The sequence below is a fragment of the Marmota monax genome, unplaced genomic scaffold, assembly GCF_021218885.2.
Source record: "Marmota monax isolate L192 unplaced genomic scaffold, Marmota_monax_Labrador192_F-V1.1 WCK01_AAM20220418_F8-fsc00087, whole genome shotgun sequence".
NCBI classification, from domain to species: Eukaryota; Metazoa; Chordata; class Mammalia; order Rodentia; family Sciuridae; genus Marmota; species Marmota monax.
This window is the reverse complement of record NW_026693476.1, coordinates 3,231,089-3,247,678: the sequence shown is the minus strand read 5'-3', so window position 1 is coordinate 3,247,678 and position 16,590 is coordinate 3,231,089. Positions and strand designations below refer to the sequence as shown.

General features: G+C 44.3%; 1 protein-coding gene across 1 annotated transcript in view; it reads left to right on the top strand.

Moving 5' to 3' along the window:
• Nucleotides 1-7,707: 7,707 nt before the first annotated feature.
• The window catches only part of Atp1a1 (ATPase Na+/K+ transporting subunit alpha 1), a 29,510-nt gene continuing 20,627 nt past the window's right edge, over nt 7,708-16,590 (top strand). The window contains exon 1 of the mRNA XM_046458178.2: nt 7,708-7,944. Within this exon, the coding sequence (XP_046314134.1) occupies nt 7,933-7,944 (12 nt within the window). The 5' untranslated portion in view covers nt 7,708-7,932. The remainder of the gene's footprint in view (nt 7,945-16,590) is intronic.

The following is a 16,590-nucleotide window of genomic DNA, read 5'->3' as shown; positions in this document are numbered from 1 at the left end:
CAGTGTCCTTTCTAAAACCCAAAGTGCTTGTAAGCTAGAGTTTTATCCAAAGCTCAGCTTCCCTCCTAATTCAAGAATCAAATGCCGTCTGCATAAATCTCCTAATTGCACTCAGTTCTATTGTAGACATTTCAGATATGTAAGAAATGGACTCAAGAGAAGCACAAGAACTTGCTCAAGACCACCCAAGTTCAAAGCAGCTCTGTTCCTTGCTTTATCATGTCCTAAGCAATAGGACATCAGCTCTAACATCAGCTCTGTGAAGGTAAGTGAAAGATGCACTTAGCCCAGACAGGTCTGGCTGGAGAGCTATTTGCAGAGCTCCTGACTCTGTTCTCTTGGTACATCGGAGTCTGAGGTGACTGAAACACTCACATGCTGTTTATGCTGTACGAACATGCCTCCCATTGGGGAGCCGGAGTGACTGACAGTACCAATAGCAGCAGAGAACAGGAGGGCCTGATATTTCCCGCCAGGCTGCTCACCCCTGTCTCCATTATATGAGTAACTGGAAACAGCCTCCTGCATCCTCGAGGAGAGCAAGGTGATTTAAGTCACACATATTTCTGTGACATGGATGTCTAAACAGGAAGCCAAAGAGAATTGGCCTTTCAGATTTTATGTTTTTAAGACATGTGGCTAGAAATGAACAAGACCAACAATTCCTGCTGCAATTCTCAGTTTCTGCAGCCTGAGAAATCCAGCGTGCATTGAGGTAACCTGATACAAAGCGGCTTTCACTACTTAGAAATGAAGGTTTCTCCACTGCTCACGGAATGCGAGCCTGTGTTTAGAAGTCAATGCAGGACCTTAGCTGACACTTCCATACCTGCCAAGAGCCACTGATGTGAACCAGGTGGCCTGCTTCAAGCAGAATTCAATTACCCAGATGGCAACTGTTTCTTAATTCAAAACTTTAACAGCACTTTTTTTTTTCCATTATGAAAAATGGGAGAGAGAGAGAGAGAAGAGAATACATTGAGTTTGAGCACTTCTGGTTTATGAGATTACAGCCATAGGAGGAAAGCATGTCCCTGGCCTCCCCCAGCTCTCTGCAGCTCCGGTCCTAAGCACAATGCCTGCTTGGATGCCTGTCTTATTCCTGGAACAGAAGTGACGGGCCTGAAATTCAGCCTCCTCTTGGGTCTGTTCTTCGGAAGCTAGAATAACTCTCCCTCTCTAATTAGCGATTGCATTAGCAGATGGTATCTTTTTTTTTTTTTAAGTGAAAAGGAAAAATGAGAAAAGGTTTTAAAGGTTTTAAATTGCATTTGGAAACAATGCTTTCTTTTTCCTGAGGAGGTTGTTCAGCATCAGCCCCTGAACTGCAGATCCTGGATTTTCAAGACTTCTTCTGCAGGTGAAAATCTCTCAGCTGGACTCCAGCTGCCATGTTGCAGTGGCCTATTTCTCTGCTTCTCTCCTATGGTTTGGTATTCACAGGACTAGTTCAGACAGGTAGAGTGTTCAATGACCTCCACCTCCCAACTGGGTAGACCCAGCTGGCTATGTTTCAGTAGACAGATTTCTTTGTTGGACAAGAGATCGGTAGGGAAAAGAGGAGAGCCAGCATAAAGTAGATTCTGTTCTCACTCCTCCTCTAGACTGATTTTTGTGGATGCCTTCATTCTTGCTTGGCCTTTGTGTTTTCCAGGCTTAGGAGGGATTTGGAATAAAGACAAGATCATTCCTTACTTTTTCTGAACAGTTACTACCTGGTAGACAATGTTGATCCTGATAGCAGCATGGTGGTACAGTTACTATATAGTTTTTATAAATAAAAAGTTTCATGTAGGTAAGGAAAATGGTATTGTTTGAAGAAGGTATTTGTTTGGGATACTGTTATTTGACCAACAGTTTTGGATCCACCCACTACCACCAGTATCACTATCATCTTCTAACATTGCCTTCATCACCACTACCATCGTCATCACCATCACCGACTCCACCAGGACTTCTACCACCATGTTCATAATCAGGTGTCAAATGTCAAGTTGGCAGGGACTTGTCAAAAAAGCAAAAAGCTGAGATTTGTTGGCACACAGACATCTTTAACATGAGCTATTTGGACAATTGAAGCTAAATTATTCATTAATTTGGCCTCTTCCTCCTTTTTCTTTATCCTCTATAATTCTAATCTTTATAGATGAGATCCATTGCCAAGTGGCTTAAAAAATTTCTTTAGACAGTGGAATTGCATTAAGCTCTGGTCTCTGAGAGAAGCAGAAGCCAAAAAAGCCCTTGGTCTATTTGGAATTATGTTTAGAAAAACAAAACACAGGGAACCCAGATAAAATCCCTGAATCTTTCCAAAAAATTGAACAATCTTTCAGGATTAGGGAATTGTATGTTAACTGATGGTTAAAATTATGTCTCAATTACAGTTTCTCAACCTATCCAGCTATTTGAAAGCCTCTGTTTAGGGAAAAGTAGGGGATAATGTGGATAATAATGGGAATTAAGGCATGCTGCATTTGGGTCACACACACACAAAAAAAAAAGAGAGAGAGAGAGGAAAATAAATTGAGAATGCTGTCACAAAAATATTCAGGAAGATATAGATGTCTTGAGATTCTGGATTGTATAATATGATCAGAAGAGCTTTGATAAATGAGCTGGTTGTGGAGTCCTATCCTAGTATTCTGGTGCTACCAAAGAAATCCTTCCAAAGCACAAATCTGATCATGCCACAACCCTGCTTAAAACCTGCTGTGAGGCCCTATGGCCCACCTGATAAAGCTGAAGTCCTTCTAGGGCTTCTGTGTCCTCCCGCAGACTGTTCTCTGCTCATCTTTTGAACCCTGCAGCTCTCCCTCTCTCAACATAAGCTTGAGCCATTTTGAACTGCTGGCCAGTCCTCCAACAGACTGTTTATGTTCCAAAACTTTTGCCCATGTACCGTGTCTGATAGTGTCCCTTGGCTCCTTGCAAACCCACACAGCCACTTAGTGACTTCCAATCCATCTTTCCAGGTCCAGCAAGGGAAGCTGTCTGATTCCAGGCAAAACTGGACCCTTCCTCCTTCACACCTCTGAGATAACCATTTTAAGTACAACTCCTCTCCCTGTGCTACTAACATCTCATTGTATGTCTTTCTTTTATGTCAGATTGGGAGCTTTATGAGAGTAGAGAGTACATCTTAGTACATCTTTATACACCAGCACCCAGCACAGGGCTAGGCTCAAAGTAGATACCAAATAATGGTTCCTCCATTTTTTTTTTACCCCATGAATCAACTCTTAATTTTGTTAAATAGTATAAGAATCCTAGAGTTATGGGTTAGAGAAGGCTCTTTATGAGAGGGAAAGAAAGGGGTTTATTTGTAAGAGTTCCTACGTGGAGGTCATCCATCACTAAAATGGCAGCATCTCGAGTAAAACATAAGCTGTTAAAAATGAATTGAGCTGATTACTATTTTTGTACCTGACCTACTTTTTTGGTTACTTCTACGGCTGTTACAAAAGCCTCCAGAATTTTATAAATGAAACAAACCACTTTTTGATGGCCTCATATTCACTTCTGTTAAGGTAGTTCTCTACTGAGAAGTAAATCTGCACATTCTCTGATACCCCTCTTTAGTGCAAAGGCATTTATTGGCAGAGTATTGCTCTCAATAGGACCAACTTCCACAGAACATTCTCTATTGTTTTCCCATAGAAGAGTTTAAGGCCAAGAATAGCAAATCCATCCACCCTAGTGATGGTAACTTATTTCCTTTAATGCCTATCTTCCAAAACAGGCAGAGTTGAATGACAGTCACCTCCTGCCATTTCTCTGTTTCCAGCTTGCCCATACTGGTTTGTAAGCATGCTCCAAACCACCTCCTTGGATGGATGAAGATAGAACTCTGGTAGAGGACAGTTTTTCACTTCAGACCTCTTCTTTGTTGTTATTTGATTTTTGTTTGCATTGCCCCCATGGTTGATGATTTGTAGAAAACAATTAGTTGGTTTTCAAATGCCAGAATATCATAACATTTTATAGTGTTTTGAGTTGAAATGAGGAGAAAAGTGAGGGGTGTGTGTGTGTGTGTGTGTGTGTGTGTGTGTGTGTGTCCATGTCTGGGGCGAAAGTGCTATGAGACAGAATCCTGTCTTAATTTTAGAATCCAATGTAAAACACATGGGAAACAACTAAAGAATCCTTTATTGCTGTTTATTTATAAGAACTGTTCTTCATAAGAGCACTATAAGTAACAGTCATGTTAAGAGGATACTGAGTAAGAGTAATAAAATGTAATTCCATTCTGATTGATAGCATCTAGAAGGTATGACAGTTTTCAAGTAAATGCTGACACTTAAAATTTCCAGAGGCAACACTTAAAGTCTTCTACAACCTTTAGCAGTAGAAAACACATTGGAAAGAATATTAAAGAGCTTTCAAAAGGAATGGAGAAGAAAATAGGGTTTGGGAGGAAAGTTAATGGGAGTCAGAATTATTTAACTGGCAGACTGTAAAGGTCAGCAGCGTGCCTAGAACTATGCTTTGAAAGCAGGAGGCAATAGATTTGCTTCTGAACAGGAGAAGGGAAATAAATTTGCACAGGACGGGTAGAAATGGGCTAGGAAGAACTTGGGAGATGATATGCAGAGCTGACTGTAGGGCAGGGAGAGTGGTTTTCTGGGGGAAACTGGGAAATGGGTAAATACCTGCTGATTGTTTTCATGCTAACTATAGGGCAAGCTAGGGAAAAAAAAAAAAAAAAAAAAAAAAAAAAAAACCTTTTCATTCCAGATTCCTAGCTCATTGATTCCCCCCCCCCCTTTTTTTTTTTTTGCCTTCCTATGGAAAATGCTAAACTTGGGGTGGGCTCCAACTCATATTCTAAAGTCCTTAATTGCAATGATGTGTTTATTCAATCCAGCAAGTACTTACCCAAAGTGCTAACATTCTTGGCTCAAAAAACCGACTTGCATCATATCTTTCACACATCTGCTGACTCTATTCACAATGACTGGGTCAACCCTCCTTGGTTGTGATCAAATCCTCCTTAAAGCTATCCAGGCTTGGCAGCCTTGAGGCCTATAAATGCTGAGTCTCTGGGCCAATCTGTTTAATTGTGCCCCAAGCTAGGAGCTTAAAAAGAGCTGATAGGATAAGAAGCACATAGAATAAAGAAACATTACTTCCCCTGCCTTCTCTCTCTTCTAGAACCCATGTTTGTCCCCTGCACTGTCTGGGAGTTAGAAAAGGTACCTGGAAGTCCTGCCACTATGCTTGGAATATCCAATGTTAGTCACTCCCTGAATCTGTTTCTTCATCATGAAATAAGGACAGTGTTACATTTTGAATCTCTAAGGTTTTATTCAGAAACCTTTCCTAAGACTAGAAAAGAAGACTTTTCCAAGAAATTGACTTTTCTACCTTTGGCCATTTAAGTTCAAAAGTGTCTCTTTGACATCTGAGGATTCTGCACCTCAGTCTTGGCCATGCCTTCCCTTTTCTGGGTCCCATAGACATGACAAGGGATCAGTATTTTAACCAGGTAGGGTTCTTTCCATCACTCTTTCCCATGGAACACTATAGTTCTATGCTCACAGACCCAACCTTAGAAGTAGTCAGATGCTTCCCATTTTGCAATTTGGAGAACAAGCTTCTTCAATAACAAGTGGCCTCAGGAAGGCCCCTGAGCCTCTAGTCTCCCTCTCTTTGCCTTGCTGACTTGGGAGAATTCAAGGACATAGGAAAAACTACTATATGAAGCCAAAATCAAAATCCAGAGTTCAGTTAACATTCCTTCTATTTTCACCCTTTCTGTACCCAAGAACCCAACTAGATCTTTGCGGTCCTCCTGAGAAGACTTGAGCAACCTGCATCTACCAAAAAAAAGGCTCTAGTAGAAAGGGAAATACTTTGGTTTATAAAGGTTGTTTTGTTAAATGAATGAGTGGTAATTTTACTTATGGAGGGAGAATAAGGCATCAGCTGGCAGGAGATAGTTACATTGTTCAGACTTGTGCTTTCTACATTTTGTTGTTGCTGTATTCAGACCAGGGCCCAAGGGGTAATTAATCTTAAACAAGCTTAGAGATCTTTAGCAAGTAAAAGCCTGCTACAGAATAGCAGTAAAGGGGGGCTGTGAGGCATAGAAATGAGGATTTTTTTTTTTAGAGCTTTGATAACATTGTAGCCTTTTGTTAAATTAACAGGATTGGGAACTCTGTTCTGAATTTGGGGGCTCTTCCTCCAGCATCCCTGACTTGAATTTTGTTTACAATTCTTCCTTCCTGGGAGTGATTAAATCAAGTCTGTAGGACACAAAAGCCCTTAACCATGTATCTTTGGATAAGAGGAAGGGGACTCTTACCAGCAAAGTTTCTTTTATAAAGGCATGAGAATTTTACTAAGAATGTAAGGGATAACACAGTTGCTAGTTTTTTTTTCTTCTCTTTTCCTTCCCCATTTTTTTTCAAGCTTCATATTCTTGTTTGTTCATGTTGAATTAATTCTTGAAGTTGATAAGAGTTGCTTTAACTTGCTTAGTAAGTTAATATTTTCCTTGTTTTTCATAGAAATTTCCCAGAGATATGGAGTGACTTTCTCCTGTGAATCCTGTGGTTCCCCAGTGTACTTGACTTCCTGACAACTGTTGATAATATACTTTTTTTTTTTCTGTGTCAGAGAACTTCAGCCATTGTGGCCTCTGTTATGAAGCACTCAAGGTTGGGGGTGGAGTGTGGTCTGAGCCCCCCCTCGCAAACCCAAGACTGCCCTAGAGGAGTTGATACCGCGCAGGTGGACAGAATGGAGAAGCAGACAAGACTTCAAAAACCTCCCCTTTGCGCTACCCTTTCTTGCTAAAGATACACATTTTGGGGAGGGGGGGTTCAAGTTTTTCTTCCCTAAAAAGAGAATCCCCCAAATCGACAACTAGGTTTCATTTGCACAGTGGTGTGAATGAATTCACTGGATGACCTTCGGATTGTCACTTGGGGGTCTTGAATGGAGTGAGATGTGTGAGTTGTGGTGAGGGGTGGGGTGCTCAGGTCCTCTGGCGAGGCCAGTTCAAACTCATTTTCTGATGGTGGAGTAAGAATGAATACGAGGACCCCAAGTCAGCAGCGGAGGCATCCGAAAAGACACTTAGAACCTAGGGATGCCATCCGCAGATGGGCGTGGGTCCTGGGTTATGCAGAGGCAAAGTACCTCAGACACACGCCATCCGAGACATCCGAAACCCCTGGTGCATCCCTTAGTCCCAGACGGACGCTCTGGAAAAGCAACCCCGTACTACGCTTTGGTGCCTAGTCTCTGGCAACCAGGGGAACAACCAGGGGAGCCCAGTACCGAGACTTTACCGCATCCACTGCGAACCCTCAGTGCCCTACACAGCAGACGGGTCACGCTGGGGCCGCGTCACGGAAGGAAGGGCGCGGGAATACCATGGACTCTAAGTCTTTGCTGCCCAGTGGGGAAGCGCTCCCCACAACCCTCCCGGGACTTGGGCACGCGCACCCGTACCCGGGGCCCCGGCGCCCTCCTGCCTGGAGCCGGGACTGGCCGCAGCCAGCGCGGTCCCGGCCCGGGGGTGGGACTTGGGGCGAGGGCGGAGCCAGCCCCGAGGCCGGTGTCAGGTTGCTCCGGTAACGGTGACGTGTGAGGCGTGGGCGGGGCCAGCACGCAGGTTGCATATTTTAGGAAGTGAGGAGGAGGCGCGGGCTTGAGCTGCGGCGGGGTCTGGGGCGCAGAGCAACGGCGGGAGGAGGCGGACACGTGGCAGCAGCAGCGGTAGCAGCCCCGGCGGCGGCAACAGCGGCGGCGGCGGCATCGACCGGAGCCGCCTGCCGCCCTCCCTCCCTCCCGCCCGGCAGCAGCCCTAGCTCCCTCCTCTAGGCTCCCCCGGCCCCGCTCGCTCGGCCGGGAGCTGCTCTCTTCTTTTTCTCTCTATTCTTAAGCGACCGGACCGGGCGCCAGGCACCGAGCACCGCCACCATGGGGAAGGGGGTGAGTGTCCGGTGATCCCGGGGAGGGGCGCGGGGAGCCCTGGAGGGGAAGAGAAGGAAGTCTGGAGGGCCACCGCAGCCAGCGGGAGGCCGCGGAGGAGGAAGCGGCGCGGCTTAAAAGACGACGCACTTTGGAAATGGAGGGAGCGCCGAGGGGACGCGCGGCAGCGCAGGGCGGTGCGCAGACCGCGGGCAGAGGCTGCGGGCCTCTAAGACCGTGCGCACGGTGGCGGGGGAGGTTCTGGGGACCGCGCTCGGGAAGTGGCGCCAGGCGGAGGGCCAGAGATAGCGGGGCCGCCCGGGGACGGAGCGGGCCGCCGGTGGCATCCCCGAGCCCGGCTCCCCGCGCCCCGGCCGCCCTCACCTCCCGTCTCTCCTCTTCCTTTTTCCCTCCTCCCTCCGTGCCCGGAGGAAAGGCGCGCCCCTCCCCTTCCCCTGGGGCGCTCCGCCGGGGCCCCCTCCCCGGCTGCTGTTCCCGCCGAGGCCCGGCGCCGGCGGGGGCAGCCTCCGGGTCGAGGCTCCTTCTTCTGGAAGCGCTGGGGCTTAGCCAGCTCCCCGCAGAGGCGGCCGCCCTCCCCCCAAAGGAAAAAACTGGCTTCCCCTTACTGCGGAGCCAGTCGGGCGTGCTGGTGCCAGAAAGGGTGTGTCCTCACCGCCCTAAGATGGCCTTTAAGGTATACTTTTGAGAGCTTTATTGGGCCACTTTCCATAACAGGATGCGCCCGAGGTAATCCGAGTTGCCTTGACGGTGGGGAGAGGTGTGCGGATTTATTCGAGGGATGGGCCTTGAAGGAAGGCAGACTAACCAACCAGGGCCTCTGGGTACAATAAACCCGGAAAAAAAAAAAAAAAAAGACTTGGGTAGTACCTGGGGGTAGGAATGGCTTGCGGGTTTCCAGCACCCAAGAGGCATCTATCTGGAGGGCAGGAGAATGAGTAGCACCGAGCGCGAACAACATCGCCTTCTCACATTTCTGGAACCCGCTGTAGCCACTCCAGAACACCGAATTAAGGACCCCCGAAGAGCTCAAGTCCAATTGAAAAAAATTTACACAAAATGACCCTAAAAATTGTCCGTGGAATGAAAAAGCACCGAGTCATGCGACACAGGTGGGAGAGAATCCACTCCTTCCTCTCCAGGGCTTAGCGCCTAACGCGCCCCATAGATCTTTCCTGGTTCTAAGACTCCTGGATGTGGACAGAGAGATGGGTGCAGAGGGAGGGCCCCATTCTTCAGTGACTTTAAATGGATTTTGAAGAAGGTAATTGAAAGGCTTGGGCCTGGGAGGGAGAGTGGGATCGCGTGGGAATGCATACCATGTGTTGTTTTTAGAAGCATAAAATGTGGAGGTCTGGTCCTGGTCAGGTAGCATCAGAGCAAAGAGCTGAATGCCAGCCCTCTTTTCCCCCTCCCCAGGATGGAAACTGGGTTAGTGGCCTGTATTGTACCACACCATCTAACCTTTCCCCATTCCTATAAATATTTCCTTCTTTAAAGCTCATTCTTTTTTTTTAATCTCTTCTTCCCTTAAGAAACTTTTTGTTTCTTTGCCAAATGGAGATACATTACTGATTTTAAGGAGTATAGAGATCACAGATGTGTACTGAGGCCTAGGAAGGTGAAGTGACTTGCTCAAGGTCAAATGGTTGGTCAGTGAAAGAACAGAAGTCCCTGATTCCTGAACAGCATGTGATCTCAAGCCTAAAGGTACACTTACTCCTTCACCATTGCCCTGTAGGCATGACTCTAAAGTTATTCTTCAAATGAAACTGAGGTATTTGTGGTATTGAATTCTAGGCCAAGCAGATGTTTAGGTAAGTAAGTTAATGTCCATATTACCTAGATGTCTCTTAAACACACTCTCATACCCAGTAGTGGTACAGCGTAGTAATATACCTTAGTAGGTAGTGGATGTTCAATCCACATGTCTTAATGATCAGGGCATTATCCAAATGTAGACATGACCCTGTTGTCTTCTGGTGTGCAAGCAGGTTGTGGTTAACATAGGATGGCATAGTGCCTGTCTGCTGTGTAGTATTTAGTATTTGAAGTTCCCTGAAACATTGATCATTAGGTTGCAAGTGTACGTGTGTGTATGTACATGTGTCCAAGCGTGTGCTTGTCCCAGTGGTTTATTGTGATAATCCAAATGTTCAGAAGAATATTTCATACTGAAATGTTGGGATTTTTCCACATGGGGATTAGAATGTGGGTGGAGTGGTGACTAAAGCCCTGCTGATAATTGGTTAACCAGGAAGCCTGTGCCGGCAGTTAATTTTTAAGATCATTGTTAATTTCTTCCCTTCCTCTTCTCAGTACTGTTTAGGGTTTAGGTCTTGATGATATTTCAGGTAATTCTTATGTCCTTAAAAATCTAGTTCCTAGCATTTGGTAAGAAAACAAAGAATGGCTCTTGCTGAATCATTCCTGGATGAAATAGGATTTTGTCCCTTTTTTTTTTTTTTCCCTTATTGGGTGTTTTTGCCGGTGACTTGGCCTAAGTCCTCAGCCATGCCTACCACCCACAATTGTTTAGCTCACCAGAGGTACACACCATAACTGTTTAGAACTGCAAGAAACTCTGTTCTTTAAAGTTTATTAAAGATGGGGGAGGGAGTTCTCACCATACTTTTCACTGTAGTTCTAGGTTTGGTTTGAATATTAACTTAGTCACCTGGAAAAAATGGGTAGTGATTTAAAGAGGGGCGAGGGAAAGGATCAAGTGAAGGCTGCACTGGGGTACACATGTCAGCAGAAATCCTGGTTGCATGGTGACATTATCAGCTGCCCTTTTGAAGCTCAACTTGAAAGTGTGACTAAATATTCTTTGGCTGCTATAAAGCTAGTACTTTAGACTCAAAACATGGTAAGCCAGAGTCCTCCAAATGGAAAGTTGGCTGGCCTGGCCAGGAGCAGGTGGAGGGGTTACCGGAGGAACTGCCCTTGGGGGGGGGGGGGGCTAGAGAAGAGTTTGAGGTTGCCTTTCACCCTCCCTGTTAGTTGTTGTATGTTTAAGTGTAGCAGTTCCTTGCCTCTTGGGTTCTTTCTGTATCCTCTTATCTGGGTTGTATCCTCTTTTGGTAACTTTCTGTTTGTTAATTTGTAGTGTTCTCTGCCAGCAAGTTTGTAGCACTACAGTGACTCACCTTTGGGTGGGAGGGGAGGAAAGGGGGAGGCCTGCATCATAAACCTGAGAAGATGGGGAACAGCCAAAAAGCAAGCCTTAGGAAAAAAAAAACTAAGAAGCTGCTTCAGAAAATCCATAAGGTGTTTATGCAGGTGAGGGCTGAACTTTAAAAATGTAGACTGCTGGGATTGTTATTCCTAATTCACATTTACAAATAAGAAGTGAATTTCAACATCTGAAAGCACAATAGACCTGGCACTCGCCCATGTTCCATCTCAGAACCCTTCGAAATCATTGTCTGCTTATTATTTTAGCAAAAACTGCAATAAGTGGCTTTCTCTTCAGATCAGACTGTGCTCTTTTAAATAAACCTAAACTGAATGAAAAAGAGGCTTTAAATAGCTTGAAAGATTCTGTTGGAAACGTGAAATAATTGCTTCCTTGGAAAACAAGCAGGTGTTTAAAAAGGAGAAGAAGAAAAAAAATCCTGATGCTTCAGTTTCTGGTCTGGCCCAGGTGTAGAGTACTCATCCTGAGGATCAAGTGGAGTCATCTGTGTTGTTTATACTGCGAGCACAGGGCCAGTGTGTGCTGGGGCTTACAAAGTAATAGGAATTGAGAGAACATCAGATCTTGAACTGAGTTTGCTGTTTCTCAGTTAATTGTGAGCCCTTTCAAAGCTAGAGGACAATTTTTTCTTTCTCCTGAAAAAAAAATTAAAGGTTGAAAATGTTGGGAAATACTGTGAGTCGCTCTTCAAAGGAAAAATCAAATGGAAGTGTCCATTGATATTGCTGAGAACTGTTATCTTTGCCCCCCAAAGAAAATATATTGAATAGCATCTTAAGAGTATTCATCTACTTTCACTTTTCAAGTAAAGGACTTTCATCACAATTGGTTATCATTTTTTTTTTTAAGTCTTGTAAAGCGAATCTGACTCTTCAGCTTTGCGATGGGAGCCTGGATACAGGTCTGTGCTGCTTTCTTCTAGCTGCCCAGGGCCTTCTGCCAGCTAGCAGGCCAGAAGGAGAAACACGAGTGTCAGATCAGATGGGCTCATGGTAATCAGAGTGGCTGGGTTTGGACAGCAAAATACTGGGCAAAATGTTTCCCCATCCCTGCCAGCGCTGTCCAAATCTAGATCACTCTGAAAATAAGGTGTCCAGTACGTGATAATATGAAATGAAGAGGACTTTTAAGTCTTCTCCTTTTTTAAAACCCTTTTGTGAATGTGTCTTAGGGAAAGGAAACGTTAACCAAGTCTGGTCTGAACTTTCTCCCATTGCTATGAATTGAGTGTATGAAGGGAAGTGTGTTCTTTGGCCCAAGTCGGAGAGAGACTGTTCTTTGCATATGACTCACCTCATTAATTGTGCTGAAATCCGTTGTCAGGAATCCATAAGAAGTTCCTTGCATTTATCTGACCGACGTTTGGAGTAGCAGGTTATGTTGGCAAGAAAAGAGGTGCCCACCATCCCGTACTTTCTCTCTGGTTTCACTTGGGTCTGGAGCCAAGGGATTTTTATCCAATCGGTCTCATTCCCTAGTTTCTTTGTGAGTTTACAATGAAATATATTTGGACTTTATCTGGTTTTATTGAAACCCTATTTAGTAACAATGATCTGATCTTCTCTGTTGGTGATCTGAAAAGTTGATTCCTGGTGCCTTATGCTTTATCTTTGGGACTTGCATTGTTTGGGGGCCTGATAATCAGCCTAAGGTTTTATGATCAGTGGGCTTTGGTGTTTATCTTCCTAGTCTGTAATCATGATGTTATCTGGGGCCCTAGGGCACTTTGGGGCTTACCCTCATGTTTTTCTTTTCCTCCATGTGATGCTTCCATAACACCATTTTTGTTTATTTCCTTGGATGCCTTTAACAGTCATTTTACTTCCCAGTCTAGGCTCCAGGGTATCAGTTGAGGATGCAGGGTTGAATGGAAGGTGTGGCTCAGTAGTAGACCACTTTCCTAGCATGGACAAGACCCTGGGTTTCATCCCCAAAACACCCCTCCCCCCAAAAAAAATACTTGGAATTGATTTGGCCCTCACTATAACAATTTTGCCAAATATGAATCTGTTGTCTCTTAAACCAGATTGATCTGGCAAAAAAAAAAAAAAAAGAGAGAGAGAGAAAGAAAGAAAAAGGTGGGGTGAGAGATGAAGAGGAAAGCAAATGGAGGATGTTAAGAAAGAAGCAGAAAGTTTTAACTGTTTCAGTGCCTAATGTAGAGGTAGAGTAAGTATCCCGTTGAGAAACCTCAGGGGTATATATGTGTATGTTCATTTTTGTTATTCATTTTTTAATAAAAAGAGAAAACTAAAGAGAGAAATAGAGAAAACTCTAAGAGAGAGCAACTTTAAAGTACACTTTTTAACATTTTTAGGATTTTCATTTTTTAAGCAATTATAGATGCATGCTGTTGCAGTTAGGTAGGCTGGTAGGCTTGTTAGAATTTACATGAGAGCAGATGGGGGGGACAGAGGTTAAGTTGTGTTCCTCTTGGGATGACGGGGAACCCCATGGCTGGAAGTACAGCTGTTCTTTTTTGTCCCCTGCTGGCTGATGGGCTGCAGCCCAAGTTTAGTGATAGTGAGCCAGGCTCTCAAAGGGACCTCCAGCTTTGGCCATATTGGAGTATCTTTTCTCCAGCATGTGTGTCTGGGTGAGTGAGAGGAGGAGCAGGAAGGCATAGTAGTCTCTCAGGTATCTGCTCGAGAGCAGCCACTGTATCATGACAATGTGTGTCCTTCCTCCCTTAGACCGGGCCATCTCAGCCTTAGGTCCCTGGCTAGAAAATTCCCTGTATGTAAACTATACCACTTAGTTTTAGGAACCAAAGGAGATGAAATAAACTGGGTTCATCATTTGTTGATTTGATATTTCCTTTTAAGTTTTAATTGACAAGATGAAATTTTAAAATGCCCAAAGTTGTTTTTCTTTAAGGGTTTGAAGAGTTTCTTAGAAAGTGAGGAATAGCAGTAATATATGTTAATTGGAATGAAGTTAACATCATAATCTCTGTGTGGCACTGTGCAGAGTGCCTTTACATATACAACTGTATTTGATGATGATTTAATATGTTACCCAGGAAAATTGGACACACACACCCAAACACACACACAAACTCCACCACCTTTTATGTTAACCCCAAATAGGCAGTTCCTCTGGGCAACCAGCCGGATTAGAGCTATCCCCTGGCTTCTCTGCCAAGGTAGAATTTGCCAAATTGAGTTCAAAGGTGCCATTTCTACAACTCTCAGCCAACTTTGAAGTGGGCTGCATGTGGAGCAGATACTTTTGCCCTCCTTGTACCCCTAGTCCAAAGCTTCTGTTTGTAGGTTTTTGGAAACTGCGGTTTGTAGATGTGTCGTTTCCAGATTTGATGACAGTTCCTTGTCTAATCAAACTATCGAGATGCCTTCTGTAGGTTCTAATAGTTATGCCAAGTGCTGTTCTCATTTTGGGGAGGAGGATACTGAGGCTGACTCTTCAAGGTCGTGTAGCTGGCCGGTGGCAGAACTAGAGTGACTACAGGCTGAGTTCAAAGCATCATCAACAGGCTGTCTAAAGGAAGAGAGAACCTCGAGCTTCCTATTTTCCTCTGATCATTTTCAGCAGAAATTTCAGAAGTCTAAAATACTCCCAAGATCCCTCCTGGCCACAGGACTTACGATGTCCTAGTGGGATTGTCCTTAATGCAAGGTGGACGAATCAATGAAGGCTGGGGCTGGCTGCTATCGGTGGCCACTGTGCTTAGGTAGACCTGAAGGGGTACACTCTTTTTCCAATTTTGTTGCACTTTTGTGTGTGGCCTTTCCCCCGCCCCCTCACTGCTTATTTTTGGATAATTCTCTGTAGCTGTCATATGTGTTCCACACCCTTCCCCCTTTAAGCAATTAATTACTGAAGAAGAGGAAGGAACATCTTCCTCTCTGAAGGTCTTAGGGCCATCTCCCTCACTCATTGTGAGGATTTGGAATGTATCACTAGATGATTGAAGCTTGTTACATGGTTTAACTTTGGTTCTTGTCAAGAATTTCCTCTTCTTGGGTCTAATTTCCTTTCTCTGTACATGAATGAAATAGCAAAATTCCTAGTGAATCTTTGAGAAGACGGAAGAAAGTAATGGGAAGCACAGGATGAAATGATGACACGGGCTGAAACTATGTCACACTGGGAGAGCCCCTGCCCTCTCTGTGACTTCCCAGTTCTTAAATTAGAATGGAAAAGCAACAACAGCAAAAAACCCCACAACCCACTGTAGTTTTACCAGGGGCCCTTATGAGGATAGTGTGGCCTGTTGAGTGTCCCTTGTTTTTCCTCATAGACACTCAGCGGGGTGCCATGGTGCATGATGGGAGTGGGGAAGTGATCCCGACTTCCTGACTGGAGAAGGGTCTGCGCGCCCGGTACCCAAACTAGTGGGAGGTCGCTGAAGTCGAAGAAATGCTGTGTTTGTCCTTACTCCTTATGGTGACCTTTGTTTTCCCAAAAAAAGCTTTTAAAAGAAATAATAAAGAAAATACTGTTGGATCCAGTTTTACCCATGTTACCTGTCTCACCCAGCACCCCAAACACACACACACACACCCTCAAGACCTTTTCAGGTTTGAAATTGTAGTAATTAAAACTGACAGGAACTTAAGTATTGCTTGATCCCTACTAGGATAAGCTAGTATTAAATTATTGTTTTACTTTTGTGGAGAAGAACTAAATTGAATAAGCTGCTTAGTTTTGGACAAACATTGCCTGGTGGGGGAAAAAATTAAAAATTTGAAGAAAGACCAATTTCTTATGTTGATACTCTTTTCATGTGCCTTTTCACAAATGACTTAATTTAAAACTATTGCCTTATGTGGCATGATTTGATGAAGAAAAGGGAGTTTTTAGGGAATCTAGGTTCCCAACTAGTTCACCATTGATAGCTATGGAGCTGTAAGCAAGACATCTATTTTGTGAACAGTGATAAGACTTTGGAATGCATCCAAGGCCTTGCTGCTCCAAAAATTCTCTCCCCCCCTTCTTTTGGAGTGGAAAATATTGTAAAACTGAGAGTAATCAAAGCATACAGATGGTGAGGATGAGGGATTTTTAACTCTTGATTTCCATTTATTGAAATATGTTTTAATGGTACTCAGCTTCCTTAAAATCTTGTGAACTGGATTTAAAAAAATCAGTACAGGACTGGCCAGATAAAAGATCTTAGAGATGCCTGGTCAATGTCTTTAAAATGATTTTTTTAAGTGTTGTGCTTTCCCATGAAGTATGTGAAGGTAGTGGCACTTTAGACTGTGGACTCCTCACTGGTAGAGGCCCTCCCTCTCTTTTCCTTTTGTTTAGTTTGCTCTCTGCTTCCAGTGTGTGTGACTATTTTTCATTTTAACTCTGGCACCAAGAGCTATACTCAAAAGAGGCACTCACCAATGTGGAGAGAATGTCAAGAATGTTGACTATCTTTAGACCTGCTCCATTCTGAACAGATAAGATGAAAACTAAAGTACCCCACTCTCTCTTGG